This window comes from Petromyzon marinus, chromosome 48 (genome assembly GCF_048934315.1).
Source record: "Petromyzon marinus isolate PM22_M1 ecotype Great Lakes invasive population chromosome 48, UKy_Petmar_22M1.pri1.0, whole genome shotgun sequence".
Taxonomy (NCBI): Eukaryota; Metazoa; Chordata; class Hyperoartia; order Petromyzontiformes; family Petromyzontidae; genus Petromyzon; species Petromyzon marinus.
Window position 1 is genome coordinate 9863006 of NC_133714.1, and position 26375 is coordinate 9889380.

The window sequence follows — 26375 nt, forward strand, 5'->3', positions numbered from 1 at the left end:
GTGTTGTGACCACGTGTATACTGTTTACTACAGTACTATAGTGTTGTGACCACGTGTATACTGTTTACTACAGTACTATAGTGTTGTGACCACGTGTGTACTGTTTACTACAGTATAGTGTTGTGACCACGTGTATACTGTTTACTACAGTACTAGTGTTGTAACCACGTGTGTACTGTTTACTACAGTACTATAGTGTTGTGACCACGTGTGTACTGTTTACTACAGTACTATAGTGTTGTGACCACGTGTATACTGTTTTCTACAGTACTATAGTGTTGTGACCACGTGTATACTGTTTACTATAGTATAGTGTTGTGACCACGTGTATACTGTTTACTATAGTACTATAGTGTTGTGACCACGTGTATACTGTTTACTATACTACTATAGTGTTGTGACCACGTGTATACTGTTTGATACAGTACTATACTGTTGTAACCACGTGTATACTGTTTATTACCGTACTATAGTGTTGTGACCACGTGTATACTGTTTCCTACAGTACTATAGTGTTGTGACCACGTATATACTGTTTGATACAGTACTATAGTGTTGTAACCACGTGTGTACTGTTTACTACAGTAGTGTTGTGACCACGTGTGTGTGCGCGTAAAGCATTTTTATTGTGTCCAAGTGTAGTGACTGTTCTTTAGAAAAGCACCGCCCAAATAAGGCTGTAGCAGTGCGAGCGATGAATCTGTTTAACGACAATGCAATGTCACATTTCCGCGAAACCCTCAAAAGGAGGCAAAAGCGAGCGTCAATAAAATAGGTTCCTTGTTAAAGTCGCACAAAAAGAAAAAGATTCCAGTGAGCCAACAGATGGCAGTGATTCCGTTAGTGACAGTGAAAGTCGTCCTACACAAACAGGTCCCTGCAGGGTGGGCTGGTAGGAACATTGGAATTTTGCGTAATTTCATTTTTACACCCCAACAGCACGAGATTTCACTTCGTTAAAGTATTGAAAGGGGACGGACGGACACATTAATCTATTGCAGGCTGGTACACTCAGTTTACAACTTCGTTGCTACCAGTATAACCCTCCTCTCTCCTCCACACCAGCCACGATTCAATTTAATTAATACATTTGATTACTTCATATTAAATTTAAATACAAATATACAAAGGTACAGTATTTTCTATTAATCATTTTTTTAATATATATTTTTGGGTTGTGGAACCAATCATCCGAGTTTCCATTATTTCTTATGGGGAAATTCGCTTTGATATACGAGTGCTTTGGATTACGAGCACGTTTCCGGAACGAATTATGCTCGCAATCCAAGGTTCCACTGTAATTGTTATTTATCCGAACAGCCCAACGTTCCGAAACACCGGCTGAGGGCCCCCTTGGTGACGCCACTGGGACGGGACCACTGCCTCGCGCGATCGGCTCCAGGCTGGGCCCCACTCGTGCGGCACTCAGCGAGTGCCCTCAACAGCCAAGCCATCCGTGGGGCGCCACGGTGGCTAGATGTTAACTACCTCGCGCGATACGCAGGAGGTCGTGGGTTCGGTCCCGACCCTGACGCCCGCCGTATATTTGGAGTTTGCGTGCCTCCCTTAACCCGTGGTGGCGTGGATTTTTCCCCGGGTCCATCCGGGTTTTTCCCTCCACGTTGAGAAACGTGCGTTTAAGAGTATTTCGCTCATGTGCATTTCCACGCGATAAGCCACTTCGTTGAGCAATCATTTGTGGCCAGGTCGCTTCTGAAAACTAACTATACAGCTCAGTGGGCTTTACCTGGTAAAATATTTGTTTTTTACTCGACTGCAACTCGAGAAAGGCATTTTTTGACCGTTAATTTTACATAGGAACTGCAATTGTAACCTCACGCCGTGTTAAATGCCATTTTAATTGCCAAAGGCGTGTTCCACTCACGAGTGGCGTGCGCCTAATGTGGTTATTGTGGATTGCTGGCAAGATTCCCACTGCACAGCGTTCTGGCTGTGTATCCGCCATGCGTCGAGACAACGTCCTCGTGTGTGTTCCATGCCACTGCTGAGCCCACCCTCCCTTGCCAGGTCACTCGCTCCCCGCCGTGCCGGCCGCTTAGGCCACCACCACCACCACCGTACGTAGCCAACCGTGCTAATCGGAGGTGCGGGGGAAGGACAATGAACTAAACACAAAGAGCAGTTCTCACCCCAAACCAACCGGGCAGACGGAAGAAATGAACACGATAAACAACGCCCTCTTGCCACATTTACAAACGCAGTTTAACACGTAGGCTTTCGCGACCAATATTCATAATAAAGGTTTTTGGGTTAGATCGCGTTTATTTATAAATGTGTCGTAACCCTCCACCACCCGAGGCCGAGACCGCGAACGCTGTACGTGACACTTTTTTTGCTGATTGGCCGTGTCGGGTGGTGGAGGGTTACGACACATTTATAAATAAACGCGATCTAACCCAAAAACCTTTATTATTTACAAACGCGTTAACTTTTCTCACTAATCGAGCATCAAACTATTTCGACGTTTGCCCGAAATGTTCTATGAATTGGCCCATTACCCGAAAAGCCGCCGACTCTCCAGCGCTGCTACTGAGGAGCGCGCCGATTTATTTCTGTTGGTAGTGCTTGTGCACCGCCACGATTATTAACCACGCGGAGGGCGGCTCGCGTCCCACAGCCGAGCTAGGCGCACGCACACACACACACACACAACGGAGTTGTTGCTCGATTTTCTTTTTTATTAAAATTATTCCTGTCGTCATTCTTTTGACGTTTGTTTACCCGCGCCGCAGGGAGGTTCAAGAGAGTCTTCGTCGGCAGGGTCCTGTCACGTGTTTTTCACGGCAAATGGGTGCCCGCTTGCTGCCGCGTGCGACCCCCGATCGAGCCACTTTGCAGCTACATTCTCAGCATTGGGATTGTGTGGCCGAGACCGCGAATGCTGTACGTGCGTGGCTCTGTTAAAAGGAGAAATCCTCACGCGCGTTGCAAGTGGCAACAGGGAGCGGCCGCAACGCGGGAGCTGTGGAGACCGGCCCAGTGGGCGCCAGCTGTGCCTGCGACCGCGTCAAGCAGCGCTAACGCTTCTTCCACGTGAACTTGCGACGAGCGCCCTCCTGTCCCGGCTTCTTCCTCTCCTTCGTTCTCTGGTCCTTGGTCAACAGTCCGGCTGAGTGCGGAGAGACGGGGGGTCAGACCCAGGCTTGGAATGCAAAGAACATTGAACCAACAGACCCAGCGTTCAGCCTCTTGCAGGGGCTACACAGACGCGTAAGCGTGCACGCGTAGCCTTTAAAAGGCTGTTGGGGAAAGTGCTGTTAGTGAGCAGCACCTATAAAGGCCGGCACGGCAAAAAAGGGGGTATCTGGCCAGCACCACACATGGCTGCCTTTGTCTCTCCAGTGGCGAAGTTTACACATCGCACCAGGTGCTAATTTGAGGCCGAGTCCAGGAGCGGTTCAGATAATCGTCACTGGTGTTGGCCGTGAGCAGGAATCGAACTGGGGTCGCTGGGTTTGCAGCTCAGCGTGCGAACTGCTACACTACTGCTCCCCACACACACTCGCACACACTCACTCGCTCAAACAAAGATCCCCCGTATAGCCTTCGCAGACTGTTGCGGGGCAAGTGCTGTGAGCGAGCACCTATTAAGGCCGGCACGGCAGACACAAAGACGCACGCACTTACACACACTCGCACGCTCGCTCACACTCACCCCTGCGCATGCCCTCGATGAGGTGCGGCTCCAGGAAGGTGGTGAGCGCGAGGGCGAGGGCGTGGCGCACGGCACCGGCCTGCGCCGAGCTGCCCACGCCGCTCACCTCGCACTCCGCGTCGTGCGCGCCCAGACGCCCCGCAAATTGTAGCGGGAACATGAGCTGCATTCTGCGTCACGCACACAGAAAGACAAAGGTCCCCCGCGTAGCCTTCGCAACCGTCCGGGCGAGTGCTGTTAGAACGCAAGCCGGCATGGCACACGAGGCGTTTTTGTCTCCCCGGTGCTGATGCGTATTCATGTTCCCGTGTGAACTTTGCTCATCGATTCCTCCACCCGTGGACGAGGACTCAGTGTGCCTGGCTGTCTTATCTACACCATGTTCATTCACCACACTGCAGACCACAACAACACTCACCCACTCACTCATCCACTGACTGACCCAACCACCCACCACACTGCAGACCACAACAACACTCACCCACTCACTCATCCACTGACTGACCCAACCACTCACCACACTGCAGGTGACAACACTTCTCTGCTCCTTCTCTCCCACTGCTTCGCTTGGGAATTCCTTCCCCTCGTTCTCTTTTCCAAACTTCTCATTATAATATTGCTCACTTCAACAAACGCATTATGCCCTTATCGACTATAACTCGGCGAGTACTGTCTGTGCTGTTTGTTGCTGGCCACTTGGCACACTGGGGCTGTGGGCCGGTTGCAAGCAACCGCTCTTTTAAGTTCCCAAGCCGCGTGCCACGCGTGGAGACGTGGGTCGAGTCCCCACCTGTCCTGCAGCTGGGGGAAGTAGTCGACGTGTCCGAGTCCGTTGACCGTGATTTTCCCCGACCCGCTCTCCCACAGCGTCACCTTGGCCCGGGCCTTCTTCCGGAAGCCTGCGGAGGCCCGAAGACACTCGCGAGCTCAATCGCACGCGCGGCCAAGGCGGCGAGAGTCGACGGAACCAAGAGGCGGGTCCGGTCGCTCAACACCCGTGCCGAGCGCCGTGGCAGTTCGTTGTCCTTCCCCCCGCGCATGTGATGAGCACAGTTGCTTACGTGTGTAAACGCGTGCAAGTATGCGTGGCTACGTAGGTGCGTGGCTCGAATTGTCCGCACGTGCCGCCACGTGTACGTAGAGCGCGTGTACGTGCGGCGGTGTGCGCGCACAAGGTGACAAAGGAGGCGCGCCTTAATAGTGTGCTCGATGACGACACTTTCCCCATCAATCTATTAAAGGCTATGCGGGGGAACTTTGCCCGTGCGTGCGTGCGTGCATGCGGTTACCGTTGGCCTCGCTGTACGCGCGCCCCTCCTCGTCCACGCGTCGCTCCGGGATCTCCTGCTGCTGCGACTGCACCTGCAGCGCGACGCGGAAGCGCGACAGCTGCTCGCGCGCAGCCTCTGTGGGGAACGGCTGCGACGCGATTCGCTCGCCCAGCCGCACGAAGCGCGCGTACTGCACGCGCGCAACACAACACGGACAAAACTTCCGCGTGTGGCACTCGACGGACCGTTCAACACACCGGTGGGCCAAAGTAGTGAACCATTTGTCCTTTGTAAACGTGACACACTTGTTACTGTTTGGCCGTGTCGGGCGGTGGAGGGTTGCGACACATTTATAAATAACGCTATCTAACACAAAAACCTTTATTATGAATAATATTGGTCGCGAAAGCCTACGTGTTAAAACTCGACAGACCGTTGGGGCAAGTGCCGTTAGCGAGTAGCGCCTATGAAGGCCGGCATAGTGCACATGGGGGCGGTGCGAGTTATTCAGAAAAGCTCCTACGAGTCTCAAGACTTGTTTTCAGGAGAAACTCACAGTTTGGTGTTGGCCGATTCTATTATAATAAGCATTCTCCCACAAATTAAACAAACTCGCACAAAACTCGCACGTGGACAACACAAATGGCAAAGATCCCTTCGATAGCAGATACCTCGCCACCTTTGTCTTCCCAGTGCCGATTATCATACACCGAAGCAGGTACTCATTAAAGGTCGAGTAGACCTAGGGTAGGCCCCAGACCAGTTCAAATGTTAGCTGCCGGCCACAGCTAGCTGTGGCCGGCAACTAAACTCCGGTTGCCCGGTTCCCAACGCAGAGCGCGAAACATTATACCACCACTCCATGAGCACACACACACGCGCATATCCACACAAAGGCACACACACGCGCATATATGCAGAGGTATGTCCACACCAACCTCATTCTACAAGCTTGCCTACCCTGTACCCCACACCACCGCCCTCCAACTCAAGATCGCCGCTTCACCCAAACTTCCAGGCGTCTCACGAGAGGCGGCTGCCTCTGGGAGGGACTGTGACCCCACAATGCACGGCGAGAGAGCAAGGGGGAGGGACTGTGAACCCACAATGCACGGCGAGAGAGCAAGGGGGAGGGACTGTGAACCCACAATGCACGGCGAGAGCGCAAGGGGGAGGGACTGTGAACCCAGAATGCACGGCGAGAGAGCAAGGGGGAGGGACTGTGAACCCACAATGCACGGCGAGAGCGCAAGGGGGGGAGGGACTGTGAACCCACAATGCACGGCGAGAGAGCAAGGGGGAGGGACTGTGAACCCACAATGCACGGCGAGAGAGCAAGGAGGAGGGACTGTGAACCCACAATGCACGGCGAGAGAGCAAGGGGGGGAGGGGTAGGAACACGCACGTCGTGCTCGCTGAGCTGCTCGTTCAGCGACTGCTCCAGCTCCTCTTGCGTCACCCAGCGGCTGCTCGGCAGGGCCCTGCGCACGGCAGTAGGCAGACACGCGGTGAGACTCGCCGTGGTACGCAGCGTGCCGCGTATCACAGGGTACACAGAGTTCAACATACACGCACACAACAGGGGGACGATAACGTACAAACTCCACGCAGAACGGCGCCCGAGTCGGGAATCGAACCCAGGGACTTCTTGCTCTCGAGGTGCGAGCGTTACCACTGCGCCACCACCCAGCCTCTGCTGCTCTTGGTGTTGTTGTTGTTGTGGTGCGACTCTTACACAGGCTTAGCGTCACCGGACGTGTAACCTTTACTCCTCATCTTGTCTTCCTCAGCCTCAACCTGCAGCAGCTGGGAGTACAAGTCCTGCAAACAAAGACAAAGATCCCCCGTATAGCGTTAACAGGGTGTTGGGACAAGTGCTGTTTACGAGCACCTATGAATGCTGAAACGCCACACGAGTGGGTGGGTTTCCAACACCATGCCCGTCAGCCTTTATCTTGCCAGTGCTGGTGTCTACACGTGGTAACAGGTATTCATTTAAGGCTGAGTCGACCTAGGGGATGCCCAGAACCTGTTCAGATCACCATCAACGGTATTAACCGTGAGCGAGACTCGAAATCGGGTTGCCTGGTTCGTAGTGCAGCGTGCTATCCGCTGACACACGTACGTACGAGCACACACGTACGTACGTACGTGCATGAGGGAGTAGTAATTGGGCTTCCCCGTGTAGAAGAGGTAGTGGAATGGACGTCCATCTTCTCCCCACTGGATGACTGTGAACGCGCATGCAGACACACGCAGACACACGCACAACCGCACACGGACAGACACACACGCAGACACACGCAGACACACACGCACAACCGCACACGGACAGACACACATGAACAAAAAACACAAGTAACTTTTGACTTAAAACTTTCGTGACTGCAGAAATTAATATTCTTTGGTTCTTTCGGTCAAGTCACGTAGATAGAAAAATAATAATACAAAATAAAGTTAATAAAAATAAAAAAACACTCGTGCAGACTGTAGCCTGGTTATTAGCCATTGCTAGTCTACATTATAGACTGCCAGTACACTCACCAAACTTAATAACCAGGCTACAGTCTACATTATAGACTGCCAGTACACTCACCAAACTTAATAACCAGGCTACAGTCTACATTATAGACTGTCAGTACACTCACCGAACATAATAACCAGGCTACAGTCTACATTACAGACTGCCAGTACACTCACCAAACTTAATAACCAGGCTACAGTCTACATTACAGACTGCCAGTACACTCACTCGGTTAGGAAACAGGCTACAGTCTACATTAGTGGATTTTTGTTTTTTAGTATTTTTTTTTCACTTTATTTTGTATTACTATTTTTCTATCTACGCGACTTTACCGAAAGAACCAAAGAATATAAACACCAAAAACTCAGTCTTTCACAGTCAGGCCGAGTGATGTTAGTGAACACCTAGTCAAGCTTGCGTTGCACACAAGAGGATGCTGATGTTCACACAATAAAACCAGGTACTCATTTAAGGCAGACTCAACCTAGAGGATATCACTGACAACTGACGTTAACCAAGGCCACGAGTCTAACTCAAGTTGCCGTGTTCATAGCGCAGTGCTACAACCGCTAGGCAACCACTCACCACACACATGCACACTTGACACTCACATCCACACCAACGCAGTCATATCTCAAGAGCATTGATGATTATTGACTGGGGTTCGAACTCACAATTTGCTGATTGCGAGTCAAGTGCTCTAACCACTCGGCCGGATATACTTGGAGGTCCTGTCTAGACACGTGGACCCTGCTGCAGACTGAATAGCGAATTAGCGGAGGTGTTTAGCCTATTATCTGTATTTTACAAAACCCTTTTAATGACTTATTAACAATCTAACGGCTAACAGGGTGAGCTGCACGCATGGTGAACTTTTTTTGCACCGCACGTTGCCAACCGATTAGCTCATTGCTCAATATCTCTTTTTCCTTATCCACTAATAAAAAGACAATGGAAACAGCTTCCCTTTATTCATTCCTTCCTCCTATGAGCGTATAAATGCTCAACGCTCGTTAATCGATTGGCCTAAAATCTCAAGATAGGACCACAGAGCTTGGGGCAATTATTGGTTAGCGGCTGTTCCGTTGCCCGCTTTCTCGCTTGCCCGCGTGTGCGTGCGGAATCTGTGCGAGTCACAAATCCTACGGCTGCGATCCGACATGCAAATTGCATGATGAATGACACAGCTATCTAAAAACATAAAAACACTCTCATTATTATAACTGTGGGAGAAATAGCCTGCCAGTTGGAACAATTCACAGATCGGCCAAGCCCCCCGCAAGAAACAGGAATTGGGGAGAAGAGGGCTCTTGAGCGCATGAGGAGTGCTGCTGCGTTGTTGTTCAGGTGACTCCGCCTCTGTACCTTTTTGCTTGGGGAATATCTGCTCTGGATGCTGCAAAACAAATGGAACGTAAATGAGCGTAACATTCACTCGGATGCGATTATTCGTGTACAGGTTGTCCTCGCTTAACACGGTGGTAGATCCATGAGGTTTTTTTCGGGGTGAAATCGCGTAAATATAAACGTGTCGTTAAAGCCCGCCACCACCCGACACAGCCAATTAGTAAGGTTTGTCACGTAAACAAAACATGCCAATTCGTTACTCGTACAGCACACCACACCGGTGTATTGGAGAGTAAACCCACAACATTTACAATTCGAGTATGACGTTTCATCATCAGTGGTAGATGCGTTCCTGAAAAGTGCCGAGTTAAGCGAAATTAACGTTAAGCGAACACAATTTCCCCATGACTAAAGAAACTATAATATTTTCCGAGATTCACGTATGCCCGCATAGTAAGTTGGGGGGAAAATAACCGAGGGAACGCCGCCGCATAACTGTATCATTCTGCGTACTGTATCGTACCGCCCAGCCACGCAGCTAGTTCGTGGTCGACCGCTCAGAAATCGCGTTGCGATGCGCGTTCCGCGGTCTGTGAAAAGTGTTCCCCAACGGAATGCGCTATAGCAAAAATGCGTTGTGTGAACATGCATTAAGCGAGGACTAACCGTATTCCGATTCGTAATTTATTTTTTGGGTGAGGTGACGTAGTCTGGGCTCATAATGCCTCTCAGGCTCACCCAAGGGTTTTCCATTTCTCTCCTGGTGCCGCGTGTATAACAGAGACAACGATTCCTTGTACCGTGCTCACAGGCTATTCTGTTGGGTGCAAGTTAACGAGTGCCTATTAATGCCAGCACTCCAAACGAGGGGACGGTGTGGCTACCACCACCATACACGGCCACCTCTCTCTCCCCAGTGCTGATGACTACACATTGCACAAGGTACTCACTTTAAGGCTGAGTCGACCTAGGGGAGGCCCAGAACCGGTTCAGATATAAACCACTAGTGTTAGCTCTGGATGGGAATCGAACTAGGGATATCTACTTTTTAGTGTAGTGTGCCGACTGCTACGATACCACTCCTCATTGATACAATATAAACACAATACACATACAGAAACAGACCTCTGTAGCTATAAAAATCATTCGGGTCAGCTGAGAGTATAGCTCTTGCTTGTTTCTATGGAGAAGGCCCGTCTCTGCATGGGAAAGTCACCGATTTTCATTGCTGGAATAATTTGCTGAAATGGCCAAAAAAACCCATCTTGAGTTAACCTCTCTACACCAAACAGGTCACGACGCACCAGAGACCGTGCTTACAACCCAATAAGATATCCGTTCAGACCATCATCCCTCTGGGGTTGATAAAATAAGCATTAACTTGTGGGACGTAAACACAGGTATACCTATGAAGAGGCTGGGCAACACCACGGGAAGGTGGAATTTCCACTCCTGCCTCAGAACCACCAATAGAAATGAGCGCTGTTCCAGTTCATTTGAGCAGAAACACTTTTGACCTTTGACATCAACACACAGTTACTTATACGCATACACACACAGTGCGGAATAAAAAAACAACGAGATTTTTGATACACGTTACAATACCTTCATTATGGGACGGGCCCTCTTCTCGAACAGCCCCGAGGGGAAGAGATATTCAATCGCTTTCTGAAAGAGAAACAAACAGCATCAGTCTTTGTACTGTATCCCTCAAATGCACACATTGGCACTGCTCTGGGAGATCAGTTTGAAAGAGGTGGTTCATCACGGCCGTGTCAGTCACATGGACCATGAACTCACAAGACATGGGTTCAAACCCCGGGTTTGTGGGTACCTCTTTCACTGGCATCATAATGGCTGTCAGAACACTTGGCCGGCATAGCTCAGGTGCTTACACGGTGTATATGGGACGAGGGTGGGTGCGATGTATGCCTGTAGAGGTAGTGGATCAGACACATGCTGAGACTCCCAGACTCACTGTGTTGCAATTTGGCCCGGAGACGGCAGGAGAACGAGTGGGACCATAAAGCTGTCTCTAGGGACAATTTGTGTTTTACTCCTTTAAATTATCTTGTCCAAACATCCTCACGCAAGCACCTCCTTAAACCGAGTCTTGAGCATCAATGAGGTTTTTCTAAATAGATGTTATACCACGTGTTTTCCCGTTGGGAATATCCATCAGCTGTGGAGGGTGGGCACAATCCAGTCCCAGAACCTGAACAGTGACTCTCAGTGGCAACATCATCACCCCTGAGATATGAAGGACCAGGCCGAGGTATTGACACTAAATAGTCAACGGTGCATGCTCAGGAGAACTCTCAACGAAACCCCGCCCTGTGCTTGAACCGAGGATCGCCGGGGGTCCTCGCTCAGCGACGTTGACCCGGCCCGTATGAACCTCCCCGAGACGGGACTGAGACCGAGCGAGACTCCCGGCCCGGGCCCTCAGCAGTGCCGGCACGGCGTCTCGGCAGCAGAGCGGCGCTCATTGGGACTCGCAGCGTGGTGCGTGCGTTGTTCCTCACGTCGATGTGCTCCTGCGTGAAGGATTCCTCATCCTCGCCCATCATGTTGGCGAGGTGGCGCCGTCCCAGCTCGTAGTCTCGCAGCTGCTGGGCCAGGAACTCCTCCGAGAGGCGGTCGGCGGCGCCGCCACCGCCACTCACGGTGGAGCCGGGACGGGCAGCCACGTACGGGCGCCGGGAGCTCAGCCAGGCGCCTGTTCCGCGCGCGCACGCCTGCACGCTCACGCGCAGTAGCAGCAGCATTATCTTAATCGGCAGACGTCGTAAAATTACCATCAGCAGCAGCATCTTTTTTATTCCAAGTGGGGTGACAGTGACAGATGCAGAAACGGTGGCAATGTCACCAATATCATCAACACGGACTAAATTAATCATGAGTTACATAAAACAAAAGCAGGATCATCATCACTCGCACCATGAACACGAGCAGTGACATTTTTTACCAGCTTCGTCATCATTACCACCAGTGACTTCACCAATAGCAATAACATCATCTTCAAATGTAACAACATCCCACCAGCAGCAACATTACCGTCGGCATTATCTTCCCCAGCACCGTCACCAGCAAAAAAAAAACTTCATAAGCATCACCACCAGCAGCATCATCAACATGACAGCATCATCACCAGCAGCACCATCATCATGGCAGGATCACCACCAGCAGCAGCGTCATCAACATGACAGGTTCATCATCAGCACCATCATCATGGCAGGATCACCACCAGCAGCGTCATCAACAGTACAGCATCATCACCAGCAGCATCATCACCAGCAGCATCATCATCACCAGCATCATCATCAACATGACAGCATCATCACAGCAGCCATCATCATCAACATGACAGCATCATCGCCAGCAGGAGCATCACCTGCAGCATCATCAACAGAACAGCATCATCACCATAACGACGGCATCATCACCATAACGACAGCATCATCAACGGGAAAGCATCATCGCCAGCAGCATCAATACCAAGCACCGGCACCGCGAGCAACATCGCCCCCGCGCTGTGCGCTGAGGGGCACCGTGAGGTCACGGGGCAGGTGACAAGAGCCAGCGACGCGACCTTCTGAAATTATTTAAACAAAATGCTTGAGAGCTATAACTGGAAACTCCACCTTACGAGGGTGGGGATATGCCTGCTGTCTCCCTTCGTTGAACAAAATCCACAATTGACTCCACACACGCTTGTACCCGTTATACTGAGCCCGGGGCCGTGAATGATCATCGGGCTGAGTTAACCCGAACCCGGAATATTAACTCGCGACCTTCTATACCGATAGCGGGGGCGCATCAAACAGCAGCAGGGCCCCGTGAAACCCGCGCCACACCGCGCCACACCGCGTCTCCCCCGCTCAAGGCGAACACGGGGACGGCGCTTATCTCCCGCGGTGACAATTCCCCATTCCCGTGGCGGGACCAATGACATTCACGGCAACAGCAGCAGTGCGCCGCAACGAGAGGAGCGGACGGACGCTCTCTCACGGGTGCCATAAATACAAAACTCACGTCGACCAGGGAGCGGCCGCGTCTCCCCGAAGCGGGGATCGAACCGCGAACCCTGAGCAGAGAGGCCGAGGCGCGGAACCACGCCGCTGCGGGCGCGGACATCTTGCTACTCCCGCAGCGCCTGCACGGCGACCGCAGTGCGCATGCGCGCCGAGCCGCCATCTTACTTCCCGTGAGGCGCGAAAGCCGCCATCTTACTACTCCCCACAGTGCGCCTCAGCGCGCATGCGCGACGAGTTGCCATCTTGCTACTCCCATTAGGCGCGGGCAGCCATCTAGCTACTCCCTACAGTGGGCCGCCACGCGCATGCGCATCGTGCTGCCATCTTACTACTCCCATGCGGCGCGCGAGCCGCCATCTTACTACTCCCCCCACAGTGCGCCTCAACGCGCATGCGAGACGAACCGCCATCTTACTATTGCCTTGCAGCGCGCGAGCCGCCATCTTACTACTCCCCACAGTGCGCCTCAACGCGCATGCGCGCCGAGTCGCCATCACAATCGGAATCTGTATAACAATAGGGTTTAGCCTTGCTGGCGATGAAACAGGTGTGTTAAGATGCTAAATCCACACGTACTTGTGGTGAACATGCAAACAATAACATGCTCTGGTAGTATGCGACGCATTGTCTTTTAAACCAATTAGTTCCACACCAGAGACAGCTTTCTTGAGAGCCGCAGTCTCAAACAGGCGAACAGCACCAATACAATGGACTGTCAACATCTGATTCACACGGATTCAGATTGTAAATGTCGTGGCTTGGATCTCCAACACACGGCGGTGTTGCTCTATTAGTGACGAATTACGAGTTTGTCTGTGTCGGGTGGTGGCGGGTTTAACGACACAGCATTTATATATACACGATCTAACCCCAAAAACAACCCTGATTATGAATGAGAATCTGGGACTGCACAAGGCACCCACGGCCGTGTCAACAACCCGCTCGGTTTAGCCGCAGTCTTGTACAGGGACATTTGCCGTTTCAATACAAACAAATCTCACGTGTTTGTTTTTCCCTCTCGTGATGGGGCTTTGCAGAATGAACGTTGAGATGTTCAAGGGCACGGGGCAACCGATAAGGTCTCAATTGGCCTGCAATAAGCTAGGCACTGATAAATGGTTGACAGGTATGGGAATCCGATGAGCTATGAAGCTCTTTGATCACAGATATCCAGTGGCGGGCGCGTGTCAAGAAGGTTACATCAAACAATACGAAACACACAACAGGTTTATTAAAGTTCGGCTAAACACAGTTTTGGTTCACGGCACACAAACAAACACATGTTAACGAGTACACAAATCAATATGTATCGATCTGCGAGGGTGACCCGACCGGCTTTGTCATTGGACGACGGTGACGATGACCTTTTGACTTCGCTGCAGTTTCTCCTCCTCGGCTGCCGACAGCAGCAGCTCGATTTTTGCACGAGGTCTGGGCAGGGAGAATGATTAAATAATAACATGTGTTAACATGATAACTGTTAATATACTAAGTGTTAACATACTAAGTGTTAACATACTAAGTGTTAACATACTAAGTGTTAACATACTAAGTGTTAACATGATAAGTGTTTAACCAACACATACTTCACCTAGAATGGAACTTTCTACAAACTGAGGGCACCCCAATGGGCTCCCCCCTATCTCCGGTTGTAGCCAACGTTTTCACTGAGAAATTTCAGACTGACGCCATCCAGACTGCCACTCTACGCCCGACCTTATGGAAGAGGTACGTGGATGAGACTTTTGTCATCTGGCCACATGGCCGGCCTGCTCTAGACCAATTCCTCGACCACATCAATTCCATACACCCAGCCATCAGATTTACTATGGAAGTAGAAAAAGATGGCAAGCTACCCTTTTTGGATGTCCTAATTAAAAGGAGACCTGATGGTTCAATGAGCCACTCTGTCTACAGGAAAGCTACCCATACGGGTGCTTACTTAAAACCGGATTCCCACCACCATCCATCACAGAAGAATTCCCACAACAAGACTCTATACCATAGAGCCCAATGCATTTCCGACCAGGAACACATTGCCAGTGAACTCAAGCACGTACACCAAGCTCTCAAGGCTAATGGTTACTCCGACTACACAATCCACAAAGCCATCACTCCAACCATGAAGAAGGGTCCTCTTGAGGAGCCATTCAAAACCATCAACTGACCCTACATTGCGGGGGTCACAAAAAAGATCTTCAAAATCCTAAATAAACACAAGATCCAGGTCCGATTCAACACAGTACATAAAATCCGTGATCTGGTTCCGTCTGTAAAAGATGTGGTTCCAGACATACAGTACCTGGGCGTCTACAAACTAAGTTGCCTCTGTGGTAGCAGCTACATTGGAGAAACCAAACGTAATATCTCGGACCGCATCCGCGAACATAAAGCAGACTTGAAACACGGTAGGACGAACACCTCAGCCGTGGCAGATCACTGTTATAATTCAGTGGGCTCACATGACATTGACTTCTCCAAGACGGAGGTTCTCTGCAAGCCATCCGGCTACCATGAGAGATTCGTTCATGAGGCCATCCACATATACAAACACAGAGACAATTTCAACCGAGAAGATGGATTCTGGCTATACGCCTTTTGGCGTCATCTGCTCGAGCACCAATTGGGTCGAGGCTCAAAAGAAAGCCGTCCCTTGGTGTGGACCAATCAGTTTCAAGGACAATGCATATATCATAGTATGTTTTTTTTTGCATTTTGACTGCAAGTATTGTGGTTAATGCAGACATGAATCCTTGTAAAAAGGTTTAAGTTTTGTTGCCAGAAAAAAGGGGAAAAACCCTATTATTACATTTTGGAACTGGCAAAGGAGGTCTAATGACATTGGAAAGACGTTATAAACCATTTCGGTTCTTGATTGATTGTATTTTACGGTGACTTTCAGACCGCAGTCCATTCGCTGGCACTGCCTCTTAATACCTTTCACACGACGGTCAATGGTATGGTTTATAGCATGTTGTATAATAATAGTATAACAGTGTAATGTTTAACATAATTCATAAGGCAATATATAGTATCGTAATTGTATAGTGATTATACAGCAGTGTGGTATACAGTAGGGTTGATAGAATAATACATAATGTAATATTACAAGTCTAATATTTTATAGTCTTAAGTATAGGGTAGTGTATAGTGACGTATTGTATAATTCAAGGGTGGGGTTTGTCTATGGCAGTGTATATTACGGTGTATAGTCGTGTAATGTAGAAAAAAGTTTAGTTGGAGACATATCAATATAATGCATGTTAGAGCTTACATTGGGCTGTGTAAACGATATTATACAATGTAGTTTAGATTGGAAGGTATAACATTGTAATGTATAGTAGTCTAGTTTATAGCATAGTTGTAACGCAACACAGGACAGAGCAGCGCATCGTGGCTGCTTCTCTCTCTCCCCCCCTCCTCCGTTCCGAGCATAGATGGACTCGTCCGTCTGAACAAAGCTCGTCGCTTTCCGTGGTGCTAACGTTGAAAAGAAAAAAAAAACGAAACCGCCACTTTTTTCAACATAGAATTGTAATGTATAACAACTTATTGTTAGTAGCTCAGCTGATTGAAGAGCATATTGAGTTTATTGATAACATTGATGTAGTTTATATTTTAGTTGTTTATCAGTTTACTATATGGTATTCATTATATAGTTGTAGTATATACCCAGTTACTTTATGTTAATAGCTCAACTTATTGAAGAATATATTGAGTACATTTATTATATTGATGAAGTTTATACTTAGTTCTTTCACATCGGCTTATTGTATGATAGTTGGGTAGTTGCAGTTCTTTAGTGTCAATATACTAAATGCCTATGTTGATATGTCAACTCTGACTTTAACATAGCTACTTCCGTGACCAGTTACATGCTAATCCCTCACACTAACATCATGCTAATCTCCCAGTTACATGCTAATTTCTGACTTTAACACCCTGCTAATACAACACATTAACACAGCTACTTCAATGCTAAATTCTTCTATTGATATGTAAACTCCTTTGTCAAGGCGCTCTGCTCCTCCCACCCAGCTTAAAAGACGCTGCGAAGCTTAGCAGTGTTCATTGAAGCGCTGTCGTCCCGACAGTTCTGTTCCTTCACCTGAAGAAGGCTACTTGTGTTGTGGCCGAAACGTCGTGAGAATTTTATTTTATTATGTTTCATTTTTATTATTTTATTTCCATTCTACGTGACTTTACCAAAAGAACCAAGAAGATGAATCCCTGCAGTCACGAAAGCTTTAAATCGAAATTTAAGTGTTAACATACTAAGTGTTAACATGATAAGTGTTAACATGATAAGTGTTAACACAATAAGTGTTAACACAATAAGTGTTAACACAATAAGTATTAACAGTTTTCAGTTTATTTATTTGGTATAGCCCTGTGAGCCATTCGGCTCTTGAATCGGGTGCAACCACAACAAACAAAAAAACAAAAACAACAAAACATCTTAAAGTGACTGTGTGACTGTGCAAACAGAAAATCCATGAAAAGAACAGCAAAATATTCCTGAAAAAGCACCGTACACCAACGCTGTGTGCAAAAATCCCAGTGGAATGCAAGTCAAAACAACAACAACCACAAGACAACTTAGATTTAAGGCCATCAGTCTAACTCCGTACTACAACAAAACAAATATCTCCAAACCAAAAAAACTTTTCGAAATCACCAAAAAATAAAGCCATAATTGCAATGTAACAGTGATCATAGGGACTGTGACCGAATTTTTTACAATAAACTACATAAATAACATGTAACACCAAAACCTACAGCCATAGCTGGCTGCATGAGTTACTCCACAACAACAGAAGCATCAGTCGGAGTATCACATTTTTTAATGCACCTTTAAGATCAGCACTCCGGAGCAAAACATTTTATTTTCTTTTACGCCAATGAATGGCAGTGGCAGCTAGGGGTGTACAACTTCTCGAGAGCAGTTTTGAGAGAAGATCTCATTGGTAGCGATTCAAGTTGCAGTTTATTGGCAATAACATTCCAGACCCTGGGGGCATCAATAGCAAAGGCCCTTCCTCTAGTTTTCGTACGACAATAGGGAATGTGAAGCTGGTAAATGAGCGAAGACCTGAGGTCAAATTTGTTCTTTGAAACAGAGAGGAGATCCAGCAGGTAGTCTGCGGATTTTTTGTAAGTATATCGTGAATAAATAAGAACTGGTGCACAAGCCGTCGAACATTAAGATATGTTAAGTTTGACCCAATGTAGAGATCACAGTGGTGAGTCCTATATGGGCAGTTCAATGTAAATCTTAAGGCCGAGTGATAGATGGAATCAAGCTTCTTCAGTACAGTACTTGGGGCTGATTTATACACGATGTCAGAGTAGTCAAGTAGAGGCAGTATGGTAGATTTTATCAATTCCAAACGGAACATGGGGGGAAGCAGTGCTTGTGTCGATACAGAAAACCAATTTTTATTTTTGTCTTTTTACCAATATAATCAATGCCATCTTCAAAATTCAGTTTTGAATCCAGGATGACCCCAAGATACTTATAGATCTTGACTTGCTCTATTTGATAATTATTTAAGGAATGTAATTGGGGGAAAATAACTTCCTGCTTTAGTCCTGGTGAGAAGCATAGCACCTTTGTTTTGCAGGTATGCAGGACTAGTTTAAGAGCAACTAGATGATGTTGTAGTTTGTTGAAATCACCCTGTAGCTTAGCAATCACGTCATCCGGAGAGCGGCCAGCAGTAATCAGTATCGTGTCATCTGCAAAAAGATTTACCCTGGAATGATCCAGGTCAGTGCCCAAGTCATTGACATAAAGAGAGAACAAAAGAGGGCCGAGGATGGAACCCTGTGGAACCCCTTTTGTCATCTTAACACTGTTTGACCTCCAACCATCTGTGAATACAGTTTGGGTGCGAGAAAAGAGGTAATTTTGTAACCATTTTACTGCGTTTTCAGAAAAACCGAGGCAACTTAGTTTACTAAGCAGGGTGTTGTGGTCTACTGTATCAAAAGCTTTGGACAGGTCTAGAAAAAGACAGGCAGAGTACTGCTTATTATCAAAGCTACTGTAAATGTGATTCAGAGAGTCTAATGCAACATGATGTGTTAACATAAGTGTTAACACAATAAGTGTTAACATTATTGGCATTCGTGGACGTGGTTGGAACGTACAGACAATGCGAGAGAAACTGAACAGTTTAACCACAATTATCACAAGTGGGCTATGTACGCTGCGATTTTTTTTACGTTTCTATATAATTGCCATCAGGTATGCCTCACTTAGCTGAAGTATCTCTCTCTTCAGAAGTCACCTGCCTATCACAAATGACAAGCTCCACAAAGTGGCTTATCGTGCGCGAAATAAATAGCAGCCAAAGATTTCCCACGCGTGTTTTTTTGTATACGTGGAGTGAAAAAAACTGGATGAAAATGTAACCAAAAAAAACTCCATTGCGACCACGTGGGAGATTTATAAGAGACACGCAAGACTCCAAACATTCTACGGCAGGTTCCAGAGTCCGAATCGAACCCACGACCTCGTGCGTACCAGGGGGCGAGGGAGTTAACGTCTCAACGCCACCGCACAGCCCAACATAAGTTCAACATGCGTAGAACAAAGTGGCGGCGTTCGATTGCGGCGACGATCGTGGGGGGTAGCCTTACTCGGCTGCTTGTCTCTCGAGGAAGTCCCGCATGGAGTGGACCATGGCCAGGAGCAGCACGAAGACGAAGAACGCCACCAGCGCCGCCTCCAGCGCCGCCTCCGGCTGGGCGGAGGTCGCGCGCGGGGCTCTCACCACGGCGGCCGGGCTCTCAACAGCTGGGGCTGTGCACACAGCGCACATACAGTACACATACAGCACACATACAGCACACACACAACACATACACAACACTCACAGCACACACACAGCACACATACAGTACACACACACAGCACACACACACAGCACACACACAGCACATACACAACACACACAGCACACATACAGTACACACACACAGCACACACACAGCACATACACAACACATAAACAGCGCACATACAGCGCACACACAGCACACACACAGCACACATACAACACATACACAGCACACATACAGCACACACACAGCACACATACAGCACACATACAGTACACACACACAGCACACACACAGCATACACAGCACACACAGCACACACACAGCACATGCACACATACAACACACATACACAGCACACACAGCACACATACAGCACACATACAGCACACATACAGCACATACACAACACACACACAGCACACATACACAGTACACACAGCACACATACAGCACATACACAGTACACACACAGCACACATACAGCACAGGCACAGCACACATACAGCACATACACAGAACACACATACAACATACAGCACACATACAGCACACATACACAGCACATACACAGCACACACACAGCACACATACACAGTACACACACAGCACATACAGCACACATACACAGCACACACAGCACGCACACAGCGCACACACAGCACACATACAGCACATACACAGCACACATACAGCACATACACAGCACACACATACAACATACAGCACACATACAGCACACATACACAGCACATACACAGCACACACACAACACATACACAACACACACAGCACACATACAGCACACATACATAGCACATACACAGCACACACACAGCACACATACAGCACATACACAGCACACACACATACAGCACACATATAGCACACACATACAGCACACATACAACACATACACAGCACACACATACAACACACAGCACACGAATACAACACAGCACACATCACACACACAGCACACACAAACAGCACGCACACCACACAGTACACACACAGCGCACACACACACCACAGCGCACACACCACACACACATACAGCACACACACAACACATACACAGCACACACAGCGCACACAACACATACAACACACACAGCACACACACCACAGCACACACACCACAGCACACACACCACAGCACACACACAGCGCACACACACACACCACAGCGCAAACACAACACACACACAACACACACACCACATCACACACACCACAGCACTGTTACAGCAACAAACATCGTCACCTAACCTCCTGCGTGTTAAACACTGTTACACCAACAAACATCGTCACCTAACCTCCTGCGTGTTAAACACTGTTACACCAACAAACATCGTCACCTAACCTCCTACGTGTTAAACACTGTTACACCAACAAACACCGTCACCTAACCTCCTCCGTGTTAAACACTGTTACAACAACAAACATCGTCACCTAACCTCCTACGTGTTAAACACTGTTACAACCACAAACATCGTCACCTAACCTCCTACGTGTTAAACACTGTTACACCAACAAACATCGTCACCTAACCTCCTACGTGTTAAACACTGTTACACCAACAAACATCGTCACCTAACCTCCTCCGTGTTAAACACTGTTACACCAACAAACATCGTCACCTAACCTCCTACGTGTTAAACACTGTTACACCAACAAACATCGTCACCTAACCTCTTACGTGTTAAACACTGTTACACCAACAAACACCATCACCTAACCTCCTACGTGTTAAACACTGTTACAACAACAAACACCATCACCTAACCTCCTCCGTGTTAAACACTGTTACAACAACAAACATCGTCACCTAACCTCCTCCGTGTTAAACACACGCAGCACTGTTACACCAACAAACATCGTCACCTAACCTCTTACGTGTTAAACACTGTTACAACAACAAACATCGTCACCTAACCTCCTCCGTGTTAAACACACGCAGCACTGTTACACCAACAAACATCGTCACCTAACCTCCTCCGTGTTAAACACTGTTACACCAACAAACATCGTCACCTAACCTCCTACGTGTTAAACACTGTTACACCAACAAACATCGTCACCTAACCTCCTACGTGTTAAAACACTGTTACACCAACAAACATCGTCACCTAACCTCCTACGTGTTAAACACTGTTACAACAACAAACATCGTCACCTAACCTCCTACGTGTTAAACACTGTTACAACAACAAACATCGTCACCTAACCTCCTCCGTGTTAAACACTGTTACAGCAAACACCGTCACCTAACCTCCTCCGTGTTAAACACTATTACACCAACAAACATCGTCACCTAACCTCCTACGTGTTAAACACACGCAGTACTGTTACAACAACAAACATCGTCACCTAACCTCCTCCGTGTTAAACACACGCAGCACTGTTACACCAACAAACATCGTCACCTAACCTCCTGCGTGTTAAACACTGTTACACCAACAAACATCGTCACCTAACCTCCTCCGTGTTAAACACTGTTACAACAACAAACATCGTCACCTAACCTCCTACGTGTTAAACACTGTTACAACAACAAACATCGTCACCTAACCTCCTCCGTGTTAAACACACGCAGCACTGTTACACCAACAAACATCGTCACCTAACCTCCTGCGTGTTAAACACTGTTACACCAACAAACATCGTCACCTAACCTCCTACGTGTTAAACACTGTTACAACAACAAACATCGTCACCTAACCTCCTCCGTGTTAAACACTGTTACACCAACAAACATCGTCACCTAACCTCCTACGTGTTAAACACTGTTACAACAACAAACATCGTCACCTAACCTCCTACGTGTTAAACACTGTTACAACAACAAACATCGTCACCTAACCTCCTCCGTGTTAAACACTGTTACAGCAAACACCGTCACCTAACCTCCTCCGTGTTAAACACTATTACACCAACAAACATCGTCACCTAACCTCCTACGTGTTAAACACACGCAGTACTGTTACAACAACAAACATCGTCACCTAACCTCCTCCGTGTTAAACACACGCAGCACTGTTACACCAACAAACATCGTCACCTAACCTCCTGCGTGTTAAACACTGTTACACCAACAAACATCGTCACCTAACCTCCTCCGTGTTAAACACTGTTACAACAACAAACATCGTCACCTAACCTCCTACGTGTTAAACACTGTTACAACAACAAACATCGTCACCTAACCTCCTCCGTGTTAAACACACGCAGCACTGTTACACCAACAAACATCGTCACCTAACCTCCTGCGTGTTAAACACTGTTACACCAACAAACATCGTCACCTAACCTCCTACGTGTTAAACACTGTTACACCAACAAACACCGTCACCTAACCTCCTGCGTGTTAAACACTGTTACAACAACAAACATCGTCACCTAACCTCCTCCGTGTTAAACACTCGCAGTACTGTTACAACAACAAACATCGTCACCTAACCTCCCACATGTTAAACACTGTTACAACAACAAACATCGTCACCTAACCTCCTCCGTGTTAAACACTGTTACACCAACAAACATCGTCACCTAACCTCCTACGTGTTAAACACTGTTACAACAACAAACATCGTCACCTAACCTCCGTGTTAAACACACGCAGTACTGTTACAACAACAAACATCGTCACCTAACCTCCTACGTGTTAAACACTGTTACACCAACAAACATCGTCACCTAACCTCCTACGTGTTAAACACTGTTACACCAACAAACATCGTCACCTAACCTCTTACGTGTTAAACACTGTTACACCAACAAACACCATCACCTAACCTCCTACGTGTTAAACACTGTTACAACAACAAACACCATCACCTAACCTCCTCCGTGTTAAACACTGTTACAACAACAAACATCGTCACCTAACCTCCTCCGTGTTAAACACACGCAGCACTGTTACACCAACAGTCATCGTCACCTAACCTCTTACGTGTTAAACACTGTTACAACAACAAACATCGTCACCTAACCTCCTCCGTGTTAAACACACGCAGCACTGTTACACCAACAAACATCGTCACCTAACCTCCTCCGTGTTAAACACTGTTACACCAACAAACATCGTCACCTAACCTCCTACGTGTTAAACACTGTTACACCAACAAACATCGTCACCTAACCTCCTACGTGTTAAACACTGTTACACCAACAAACATCGTCACCTAACCTCCTACGTGTTAAACACTGTTACAACAACAAACATCGTCACCTAACCTCCTCCGTGTTAAACACACGCAGCACTGTTACACCAACAAACATCGTCACCTAACCTCCTGCGTGTTAAACACTGTTACACCAACAAACATCGTCACCTAACCTCCTCCGTGTTAAACACTGTTACAACAACAAACATCGTCACCTAACCTCCTACGTGTTAAACACTGTTACAACAACAAACATCGTCACCTAACCTCCTCCGTGTTAAACACACGCAGCACTGTTACACCAACAAACATCGTCACCTAACCTCCTGCGTGTTAAACACTGTTACACCAACAAACATCGTCACCTAACCTCCTACGTGTTAAACACTGTTACAACAACAAACATCGTCACCTAACCTCCTCCATGTTAAACACTCGCAGTACTGTTACAACAACAAACATCGTCACCTAACCTCCCACATGTTAAACACTGTTACAACAACAAACATCGTCACCTAACCTCCTCCGTGTTAAACACTGTTACAACAACAAACATCGTCACCTAACCTCCTACGTGTTAAACACTGTTACAACAACAAACATCGTCACCTAACCTCCGTGTTAAACACACGCAGTACTGTTACAACAAACATCGTCACCTAACCTCCTACGTGTTAAACACTGTTACAACAACAAACACCATCACCTAACCTCCTACGTGTTAAACACTGTTACAACAACAAACACCATCACCTAACCTCCTCCGTGTTAAACACTGTTACAACAACAAACATCGTCACCTAACCTCCTCCGTGTTAAACACACGCAGCACTGTTACAACAACAAACATCGTCACCTAACCTCCTCCGTGTTAAACACTGTTACACCAACAAACATCGTCACCTAACCTCTTACGTGTTAAACACTGTTACACCAACAAACACCGTCACCTAACCTTAGGTCAATTGTTATACTGGTAGGAACGAAGTTGTAAACTGAGTGTACCAGCCTGCAATAAATTAATGTGTCCGTCCGTCCACTTTCAATACTTTAACGAAGTGAAATCTCGTGCTGTTGGGTGTCAAATCAGCAATAGACAGCGCAGAGACTTGATATGTCTTATTGCACCCAACATTTGGAAGTCACATTGTCTCATTTGCGAACTTCTACCAGCCCACCTTGCAGGGACCTGTTTAGTTTTTTTCTCTCTCCCAATTTAATTCAATTTGCGCCATGAGCACCAAGTCTTGGGATGAAGCGTCACCATTGGAAGGAAAATATTGGCCGTGTGCTAGAACATTGGCCCCCAACGAGTAGATATCCTAGCCAAGGAGGAATGATCCTGGGTTTATGCAAACATCGATCTCCGCAGACAATTCAATACGGAGGTAATTAACACAGTCCCATATTAAACACACGCTATGATTCAAACTACATTTACACAATACTCTCATTGATTTGACGAAAAGAGATGAAGTTGACATTTCCCACCTGTCAGCCTGGCAGTATTGATCAGAGCTGATCAGTGGCGGATCGAAGAGGAGAGTGGTGATCGACAATTGCCTCCTTCCTGGTACCCAACAAATTGCTACATCGCATTCGTTACGCACGGTTGCACGTTTATTCTGTACGTTACAATCGACTTTGCTCAGTCTTTCCGCCGCCGAGGTCGTGACGGATTTCACATGCCGCAATGTGCAGTGATGTCTACTTTATTGAGGGCGCAAACTGGAGCTAAAATTAGGATTGATTAACGTAGAACTCTTTACTTTAAAAGCTTGGTTTTGTATATCCGTTAATGATGCCAATCTTGAAAAGCATATCCTAACCGTCTAGGTTGTCCAAATAAGCTTTCAGTTGTTTTTGACGTTTTATCGAACACTGATCTCTCGGCATACATTTAAATATTCACGACCACGCGGTCTCCCTACCGCCATTCACGAGCAGCGACGTCGCAAGCAGAAGCGCGACTCTCGGCAGCATCTCGTCTGCTCGTGTCGGGTGCTGCCCGGCGCAAGCGCCGCAGGAACGTCCCCGCCGCTTAGTGGCGAACGGCGGTCGATGTCGTTGAGCACGTGGCGGGTTCGCGCGCCGTGGCATCCGCGTGGCCGCCTTGTGAATGTTCTTGCGGCCCTCTGGACTTCCACCCCAAACAAAAATTTGGTACCGTTTTTATTTTTATCGACCCCGGATGGACCATGGGTCGAGGCAAGCCTCAGCCAGGATTTCAACTCGCAATTTTCCAATTAAGTCCAGTCCATCCGAAATGTAATTTCAAGTACTGTATTAATTCAAAGCGTCGGTGTTTTATTATATGGGTGTACGTGTCTGTGTGTGCGTGCGTGTCCTGGTGTAGGCTGTACATAGACACTTTCAAACCAAACTTATTTTTACCAGGTAAAGCCCACTGAGCTATGCTGCAATTTTTTTTAAGCGACCTGGCCACAAATGATAGCTCAATGAAGTGGCTTATCATGTGGACATTTATAGAAGCCAAATATTGTA

The 26375-nt window shown here is 47.7% G+C and overlaps 1 protein-coding gene across 2 annotated transcripts; it reads right to left on the reverse strand.

Moving 5' to 3' along the window:
• Positions 1–763: 763 nt before the first annotated feature.
• MRPS9 (mitochondrial ribosomal protein S9) lies at positions 764–26192 on the reverse strand. 2 transcript variants are annotated; one of them, XM_076074522.1, is made up of 13 exons: positions 25362–26192; positions 19501–19663; positions 14188–14286; positions 11344–11556; positions 10424–10486; positions 8837–8867; positions 7099–7178; positions 6683–6768; positions 6353–6428; positions 4966–5137; positions 4467–4575; positions 3677–3846; positions 764–3130 (listed from the first exon to the last, which is right to left on the reverse strand). In XM_076074522.1, exons 3-13 carry the CDS (start codon positions 14197–14199, stop codon positions 3039–3041), a joined length of 1104 nt encoding a protein of 367 aa, XP_075930637.1. In that variant the 5' UTR covers positions 14200–14286; positions 19501–19663; positions 25362–26192; the 3' UTR covers positions 764–3038. The 2 variants fall into 2 exon arrangements, with proteins under 2 accessions (XP_075930637.1, XP_032828214.1); XM_032972323.2 differs by lacking the exons at positions 14188–14286; positions 19501–19663; positions 25362–26192 and adding an exon at positions 12854–13030.
• Positions 26193–26375: the final 183 nt, after the last annotated feature.

Excerpts from the sequence above, each read along its gene's own strand:
- MRPS9 (XM_032972323.2), bottom strand. The coding sequence starts at position 13,015 with ATGGCGGCTCGGCGCGCATGCGCACTGCGGTCGCCGTGCAGGCGCTGC. Across the intron at positions 8,868-10,423 it reads GGGCCCGTCCCATAATGAAG|CATCCAGAGCAGATATTCCC; the intron begins GTATTGTAACGT and ends TTTGTTTTGCAG. Across the intron at positions 6,769-7,098 it reads ATTACTACTCCCTCATGCAC|GACTTGTACTCCCAGCTGCT; the intron begins GTACGTACGTAC and ends CTTTGTTTGCAG.